The sequence below is a fragment of the Rhinoderma darwinii genome, unplaced genomic scaffold (assembly GCF_050947455.1).
Source record: "Rhinoderma darwinii isolate aRhiDar2 unplaced genomic scaffold, aRhiDar2.hap1 Scaffold_235, whole genome shotgun sequence".
NCBI classification, from domain to species: domain Eukaryota; kingdom Metazoa; phylum Chordata; class Amphibia; order Anura; family Rhinodermatidae; genus Rhinoderma; species Rhinoderma darwinii.
This window is the reverse complement of record NW_027462651.1, coordinates 22,264-31,604: the sequence shown is the minus strand read 5'-3', so window position 1 is coordinate 31,604 and position 9,341 is coordinate 22,264. Positions and strand designations below refer to the sequence as shown.

Below are 9,341 nucleotides of genomic sequence, written 5' to 3'. Positions count from 1 at the left end.
GACGTCGGCAGTGTGTAGCCCGTGATGTGGCTTGGTGGGTATATAAGGGGTGCGTTCGGCTGTCTGATCACAGATCACTCGTTTTCACGGGTAACGGGTGATTTATCAGCGTTGCTATAAGGGATGATTATCGGCTTCCGGGCCCGGGTGTCAGTATTTCTCACACCGCGCAGTTTGTGAACTGTCCGCGGGCTGCTGTGGTGACCGTGTATCGTGAGCGGAGAAATGGCGCCATTGGTAATAACCGACGTGTAAACTGCGGAGCATCACGTGCCATTGATGTGAGAGATGAACGCCGGCGACGAAGGTTCGCGAGGAAAGGACAGCTCACCGAGAAAATCACCCAGGAGGTGACCAGACTGCGTGTGGGGCTCCGGAAGAGAGGGGCGGTCACTGCTCCTACGTAACAAAAGGGCAGCTTCAATTTGCGCGGCAGTATCGGAATTGGACCACCGATGATTGGCAAAGGGTTGTCTTCTGCGATGAGTCTCGTTTTCTGCTTCATGGTCATTCGGCGAGAAACGCCAGAGTACAAACATCCCACAACCATTGCTGGAGGAACACGAGCCGGTGGCGGCAGCGGTCTGGTCGGGGAAATTATTTCATGGCATTCTCTGGGCCCCTCATCCATGTGGACGGCTCTGAAGAGATTTGGGTATGAATCCATCGTTGCAGATCACACCCCCCCGCCCCTACATGCTGACTGTCTTCCCTGGGGCAGAATCTTCCAGCAAGACAATGCGACGTTACACGGCTAGAAATGTCCGACAGTGAAGAGCCCGACCAAGACCTCCAAGTACGTCCCTGGCCCCTAATTCTCCAGACAAATCAAATTGAGCATCTGTGGGACCTCCATCATCTTGTTGGCTCTATGGATCCTCCCCCCCCCCCCCAAGCACCCTCCAGCAAATGTGGGATGTTCTGCAGTTAGCACGGCGCCAGATACCTGAGACCACCGACCAGCACCTTATTGATCACCCCCAGCCCGTCTACCCCTATCCATGCTGCACACGGCGGGTACTCTGGAGATTAGCTGCCACTCAGAATAATGGGACTCCACTGTGTATACACCCCCCCCCTCATTGAATTAGAATATCATCAAAAAGTTCATTTATTTCAGTAATTTAATTCATAAAGTGTCTCTGTCATATTCTATAGATTCATCACACACAGAGGGATCTCGTATATTCTATAGATTCATCACACACAGAGGGATCTCATACATTCTATAGATTCATCACACACAGAGGGATCTCATATATTCTATAGATTCATCACACACAGAGGGATCTCGTATATTCTATAGATTCATCACACACAGAGGGATCTCGTATATTCTATAGATTCATCACACACTGAGGGATCTCGTATATTCTATAGATTCATCACACACAGAGGGATCTCATATATTCTATAGATTCATCACACACAGAGGGATCTCGTATATTCTATAGATTCATCACACACAGAGGGATCTCGTATATTCTATAGATTCATCACACAGAGGGATCTCGTATATTCTATAGATTCATCACACACAGAGGGATCTCATATATTCTATAGATTCATCACACACAGAGGGATCTCGTATATTCTATAGATTCATCACACACAGAGGGATCTCGTATATTCTATAGATTCATCACACAGAGGGATCTCGTATATTCTATAGATTCATCACACACAGAGGGATCTCGTATATTCTATAGATTCATCACACACTGAGGGATCTCGTATATTCTATAGATTCATCACACACAGAGGGATCTCGTATATTCTATAGATTCATCACACACAGAGGGATCTCGTATATTCTATAGATTCATCACACACAGAGGGATCTCGTATATTCTATAGATTCATCACACACAGAGGGATCTCGTATATTCTATAGATTCATCACACACAGAGGGATCTCGTATATTCTATAGATTCATCACACACAGAGGGATCTCGTATATTCTATAGATTCATCACACAGAGGGATCTCGTATATTCTATAGATTCATCACACACAGAGGGATCTATTTCCAGCATTTTTTTCTTTTAATGTTGATGATTATGGGAACAGTTACTGAAAACCCAAAATTTAGTGTCTCATGAAATGAGAATATTATATAAGCCCAATTTAAAAAATAATTTTTAATACCGAAATGTCGTCCTACTGAGAAGTCTGTCCAGTATCTGCTCTCAATACTTGGCCGGGGCTCCTACTCTGCATAAATTACTGCATCAATGTGGCGTGGCATGGAGGCGATCAGACTGTGGCACTGCTGAGTTGTTATCAATGTGGTGTGGCATGGAGGCGATCAGCCTGTGGCACTGCTGAGGTGTTATCAATGCGGCGTGGCATGGAGGTGATCAGCCTGTGGCACTGCTGAGGTGTTATCAATGCGGCATGGGGGTGATCAGACTGTGGCACTGCTGAGGTGTTAATGCGGCGTGGCATGGGGGCGATCAGCCTGTGGCACTGCTGAGGTGTTTTCAATGCGGCATGGCATGGGGGTGATCAGCCTGTGGCACTGCTGAGGTGTTTTCAATGCGGCATGGCATGGGGGCGATCAGCCTGTGGCACTGCTGAGGTGTTTTCAATGCGGCATGGCATGGAGGTGATCAGACTGTGGCACTGCTGAGGTGTTTTCAATGCGGCGTGGCATGGAGGTGATCAGCCTGTGGCACTGCTGAGGTGTTTTCAATGCGGCGTGGCATGGAGGTGATCAGCCTGTGGCACTGCTGAGGTGTTAATGCGGCATGGCATGGGGGTGATCAGACTGTGGAATTGCTCAGGTGTTATCAATGCGGCATGGCACTGCTGAGGTGTTATCAATGCGGTGTGCCATGGGGGTGATCAGACTGTGGCACTGCTGAGGTGTTATCAATGTGGTGTGGCATGGAGGCGATTAGCCTGTGGCACTGCTGAGGTGTTATCAATGCGGCGTGGCATGGGGGCAATGGCAATCAGCCTGTGGCACTGCTGAGGTGTTATCAGTGCGGCGTGGCATGGGGGCGATCAGCCTGTGGCACTGCTGAGGTGTTATCAATGTGGTGTGGCATGGGGGCGATCAGCCTGTGGCGCTGCTGAGGTGTTATGGAAGTTCAGGTTGTATGATATCGGCCTTCAGCCCGTCTGCATTGTTGGGTCTGGGGTCTCATCTTCCTCAAGACAATACCCTATAGATTCTCTATGGGGTTTAGGTCGGCGAGTTTGCCGGCCAATCAGTGATACTGAGGTTATTACACCGGGTATTGGTACTTTTGGCAGGGTGGGCAGGTGCCGAGTTCTGCTGGAAAATTAGATCAGCGTCTCCATAAAGCTTGTCAGCAGAGGGAAGCATGAAGTGCTGGGAATGTCCTGCTAGACGCTGCGTTGACTCTGGACTTGATATAACACAGTGGAGCGACACCAGCAGATGACACAGCACCCAAACCATCGCTGACTGCGGACACTTCACACTGGAGTGCAGGACACTTGTACTGACACCTCTCCACTCTTCTCCAGACTCTGGGACCTTCCAAATGAAATGCAAAATTTACTTTCATCTGAAAACAGGACTGTGGACACCGAGCAGCAGACCCGTCCCTTTTCTCCTTGGCCCCTGTTGGACCATATAAAGGCTTAGGAAACCTTTGCAGGTGTTTTGTTGTGTTGATTCGCTGATTAGAGCGTCACATCACGAGGCGACAATCTTCAACTTTTACCCAATATTCTCATTTTCGGAGAGAAAATGTTGGGTTTTCAGTAACTGTTCCCATAATCATCAGCATTAAAAGAAAAAAAATGCTAGAAATGGATCCCTCTGTGTGTGATGAATCTATAGAATATACGAGATCCCTCTGTGTGATGAATCTATAGAATATATGAGATCCCTCTGTGTGTGATGAATCTATAGAATATGAGAGACACTTTTTGAATTGAATCACTGAAATAAATTTTGAACTTTGATGATATTCTAATTTATTGAGGGGGACCGGTAGGTCACACCGCCCAGCCAAAACCGAAACCAGTGACCGATGCAGCGAATGACGCCGATTATCTGATTACAATGGTGTTTAACTCGGGTGGGGGAGATATGAGGGCGGGGGAGATATTAGGGGGGAGATATATTCAGCAGCAGGTGCTCAGTCAGTTCTTGAAGTTGAATATAGCTCTTCGCTCTCCACTCACTAGAACTTCTCAACAAGGAGATGAACAACCGGAGCAGGTCAAAAAGAGGTGAAATCCTCAACACCACAGAGGACAGAGACGAACTGATAGATTTGTACCGCTCAGACGGTCGTAGGTGTAAAGTCTGAAGTGTCCATCAAGGGTTTTCATTCTATTTTGCATGCAGAAGAACAATCCAAATTTCCACCGGTGTGTATCTCGCTGGTACTTGTAGTTCCACACAGTGATGCGACAACTTGCTGTGTAAATGCTCGTACTCGATGGTCTGTATCTCCAACCAGGGAGGGAAAGCAGACATCGCGCTACCTTTTAAAAATGACAAACTCCACATGTTTATTCCATACAAAACAGATATAGATAAAAGAATAAGACAATCTCTTCCGGCAATAATGCCACCCGACCCCGGGGTTCACCCTTCCGGCTTCCTCTGGGGCATCTGGAGCCAAACGGACAAGCGCCAAATTGTGAGAGATGACCGGCTTGTGGGGTGTTCCCGGGATACAGTGTTTAGTACAATACAAAAATAGTCCAAGGAAAGACAACTAACGACATTGGTCACGGGCGCACAAGGTTCAATGATGTGCGGGGGAGGGGAGGCTAGCCCGACTGGTCTGATTCCCAGAAGATCTACTGTGCCAGAAATGACTGCGGACAATGATAGAAAGATGTCATACAGCAAGTTGCGATGCTCTGCGCGCTCTATCGGCTGTGTAGCTGCAGACTGGTCAGAGCGCCCATGCCGACCCCTGTCCACCTGGACAATGTTCTGCTGGGAAACCTTGTGTCCTGACATTCATGTGGATGTGACACGTACTCCCGACCTAAACATTGCTGCAGACAAGTGCCCCCATCATGGCAGCATATTCCCTGTCTGCAGTATAATGCCCTCACCACGCTGCAGGATAACGCCCCGCCACGCTGCAGGATAACGTTCCCGCCACGCTGCAGGATAACGCCCCGCCACGCTGCAGGATAACGTTCCCGCCACGCTGCAGGATAACGCCCCGCCACGCTGCAGGATAACGCCCCACCACGCTGCAGGATAACGCCCCGCCACGCTGCAGGATAACGTTCCCGCCACGCTGCAGGATAACGCCCCGCCACGCTGCAGGATAACGCCCCACCACGCTGCAGGATAACGCCCCGCCACGCTGCAGGATAACGTTCCCGCCACGCTGCAGGATAACGCCCCGCCACGCTGCGGGATAACGCCCCGCCACGCTGCAGGATAACGCCCCACCACGCTGCAGGATAACGCCCCGCCACGCTGCAGGATAACGTTCCCGCCACACTGCAGGATAACGCCCCGCCACGCTGCAGGATAACGCCCCGCCACGCTGCAGGATAACGCCCCACCACGCTGCAGGATAACGCCCCGCCACGCTGCAGGATAACGTTCCCGCCACACTGCAGGATAACGCCCCGCCACACTGCAGGATAACGCCACGCTGCAGGATAACGCCCCGCCACGCTGCAGGATAACGCCCCGCCACGCTGCAGGATAACGCCCCGCCACACTGCAGGATAACGCCACGCTGCAGGATAACGCCCCGCCACGCTGCAGGATAACGCCCCGCCACGCTGCAGGATAACACCCCCGCCACGCTGCAGGATAACGCCCCGCCACGCTGCAGGATAACGTCCCCGCCACACTGCAGGATAACGCCCCGCCACGCTGCAGGATAACGTTGCCGCCACGCTGCAGGATAACGTTCCCGCCACACTGCAGGATAACGCCCCGCCACGCTGCAGGATAACGCCCCACCACGCTGCAGGATAACGCCCCGCCACGCTGCAGGATAACGTTCCCGCCACGCTGCAGGATAACGCCCCGCCACGCTGCAGGATAACGCCCCGCCACGCTGCAGGATAACGCCCCGCTGCAGGATAACGCCCCGCCACGCTGCAGGATAACGTCCCCGCCACACTGCAGGATAACGCCCCCGCCACGCTGCAGGTTAACGCCCCGCCACAGGATAACGTCCCCGCCACACTGCAGGATAACGCCCCCGCCACGATCGATCTGTGGGATGCGCTGGAGAAACGTCCGATCCCCGGAGGCCGCACCTCACGCCTTACAGGATCCGCTGTCAGCGCTACATACAGGACAGGGAGAGGTGATTATACTGGTGGAGACAGTCAGCAAGTTGTAGGGCCGAGAATTCGGTGCTTTGATGTCTCCGGCACCACAATCACAAGTGCCCAGGGGGCGGAGACTCCTCACTGGACACTCCCCCTCCCCTCAGTGCCCGCTCTAGTGGACTGCTGATTGGATACTAGAGCAAAAACCATCCAGTGGGTTATATGAGATTCAGCCGACGCGTATAAGTGCGGGGGATGGTGTGATGACATCACTGGGACCCGGAGTCCAACAAATGTATAATTATAAGAATGAAACAACCGACTCCTCCAAACCCAACGACCACGAAGACTGTGAGAGCCGGACCCTACCCCCGGTCAGTCCCTGGCCGGTGTCCCATAGCTGTGTGGGTGGAGTGCCCTCTAGCGCTGAGCTATATTATAGCACCAATCCTGCTCACGTAAGAGGGGAGACGTCACAGACACAGCCGCAAAGTCCAGTATAATGGAGATGACCCCCACAACTAGACCCGCCCCCCAGCACCAGCTGTGCTGCTATGTACATTTTAAAGAGGTTGTTGGGGATTAGAAAAACACGGCGGCTTTCAAATAACAGCGCCACACCTGTCTACAGGTCGTGTGTGGTACTGCAGCTCAGCCTTACCCTCTTCAATGGAGCGGAGTGGCAATTACAATGCATGGACAGGTGTGGCGCTGTTTCTGGAAGAATCCAGGAGACCCAGACAATTGTTTTAGTTCTGGCTTAAAAAAAAAACTGTAAAATCTGCAGCAAATCTGCACTGTGTGAACAAGGCCTCACCGGTGTCTGACTAAATACTCAAATTCTGCAGCTTCCTGCTAGTCATGTGACCTGCCAGCTGAGCTCCCACAATGCACTGCTCTCCGACGACCGGAGACCTGGCCACAAGTGGAGTTTATGAGCAGTCACCTCCTGAGCGGCCATTTTTATTCTATGGACTGGGGGGGGCTGCTGAGATCATATAGTGTGACCCCCCCCCATCTGACCGACCGCAGTACCAGCTTCTTACTGTATCCTGAGGGGGGCGCCCCTGAGTCAATGGGTGTAATCCCACAGAACCAGCACTGGAAGGGTTAACAGTCATCACTACAGAGGAAAGAACGTAGGCTGTGGACTTGCTGGGACCTGTAGTTCTCCAGTGTTTGGATTTGATAGTTCTGATGCTTGAAAAAAACTGATGCCACAGATTGTTATTACTATGATCTGTTCCCTGACAGGCAGCAGAGTTGTTTCCTCTCACATCATCGTCCTGAGCTCCAGCAGGTCAGTCTCATCCTCCAATAGTACGGATGGGGGAAGGGAGGACAAACATCACACATCCCCGGGTTATGGCAGTCACAGGACTGCCCCCTACAGGTCATAAAGTTGGATATGCAGCCCAGTCCCTGTATGCGGCACCGCCCACACACCCAATACTCCTCCCACCCCCCCCCCCCCCACATGCTGGACTCGGGAATGTGCAGGAAAACTCAGAGGGATCAGCGGCTGCCAGACAACATGCAGCCGCTTATCTCCGGCAGGAACAAATGATCAGACGTGCCGATCCTCCCCTCCCGCGATAACCACACTTATCGGCTGGCTTGGGTGGGGGGGGGTGTACGGACGCCATAACATGGAACCGGACGCAGGTGATGACACCGGAGGATTCTACATCATTAAAGGAAAACCTCCGCTGACACCGCACGACAGGGTGAGAAGAACACGCCGCCCTCCTCCAGAGACAGCGCCACCCTCGTCCACAGGTTGTGTGCGGTATTACAGTTCTGTTCAATGAGCTGCAATATCAGATACAACCTATGGGAGGCGCTGTTTTTGGAAGAGAGGTTTTTCTACACAGAGCACAGTTCACAGGTTTTTCTCCACTTGGTGGCGCTATCATCTCCCGCCACCTCCCTCTGACTCCCTATAAACACTCAATGACGGCAGCCGACGCTTCACGGACTCATCCAGAGTTTATTCATCCACATTCATAAGAAAACATGAAACCTAGAAAATATCTGTACATTATAGAGGGAATGTGAGGCTGGGTCTTCAGATCCAGGGGCAGGGTCTTCAGATCCAGGGGCGGAGTCACAGCTGGAACATCCCACCTGTGGAAAGAAGAGATGTTAGGAGTTATAGTACAGACGCAGGAGGCCATGCTACCCCCACAGGAAGATCTGCCCCAGCACCGCCCCCTGGAGGTGATGTCATCTAGTACAAGCTTCTCCCCTAATGGGTACTGATGTATACAGTGTATGTGAGTGACCACCCCCCCCCCGGTCCTTCCTCCCACGTGTGGAGATGACAATCTGAGGAGCGAGCGACTCCATCCACGTAACGAGGGGGCGACCAGCACAGCGGGGGTTAAGGTGATCGCAACGCTGCGGCCCACAATATGCAGGTCTATGGGCGGCGATCACACCGGGAGGGGGAACGCTGCACCGGTCTCCAGGTCCACAGTAATAAGCCCCACCCCCACTCACCGCCGGCGCCTCACTCCTGCTTCTTAGGATTGTTGACCGCCACGTAATGATAGAGAACGACCAGGAGGAACAGCGACACCCCCAGCATGTTAGCGAAAATAGCGAGCTGCACGTCTGTGATCATCCTGCAGGGGGAGACATCCATGAAATACACAGAGTACAAACTGCAGCTCTGGATGTGACCAGAGTAGAAGAAACAGACAATGAACGGGCGGCTGCTTCATTCTGTCTGTACCTTGTTTATTCTGCTCCATCTGTAATATCCCCCTCACATCCTCTGCTCCATCTGTAATATCCCCCTCATATACTCTGCTCCACCTGTACTATCCCCCTCACATCCTCTGCTCCATCTGTAATATCCCCCTCACATCCTCTGCTCCATCTGTAATATCCCCCTCACATCCTCTGCTCCATCTGTAATATCCCCCTCACATCCTCTGCTCCACCTGTAATATCCCCCTCACATCCTCTGCTCCACCTGTACTATCCCCCTTATATCCTCTGCTCCATCTGTAATATCCCCCTTACATCCTCTGCTCCATCTGTAATATCCCCCTCATATCCTCTGCTCCATCTGTAATATCCCCCTCAC

At 52.0% G+C, this 9,341-nt stretch overlaps 1 protein-coding gene across 1 annotated transcript; it reads right to left on the bottom strand.

Moving 5' to 3' along the window:
- Window positions 1-8,217: 8,217 nt before the first annotated feature.
- Window positions 8,218-8,883, bottom strand: OST4 (oligosaccharyltransferase complex subunit 4, non-catalytic). Its single transcript, XM_075848181.1, has 2 exons — window positions 8,750-8,883; window positions 8,218-8,374 (listed from the first exon to the last, which is right to left on the bottom strand). The coding sequence occupies exon 1, from the start codon at window positions 8,871-8,873 to the stop codon at window positions 8,760-8,762; it is 114 nt and encodes a 37-aa protein (XP_075704296.1). The 5' UTR covers window positions 8,874-8,883; the 3' UTR covers window positions 8,218-8,374; window positions 8,750-8,759.
- Between the last annotated feature and the right edge of the window lie 458 nt (window positions 8,884-9,341).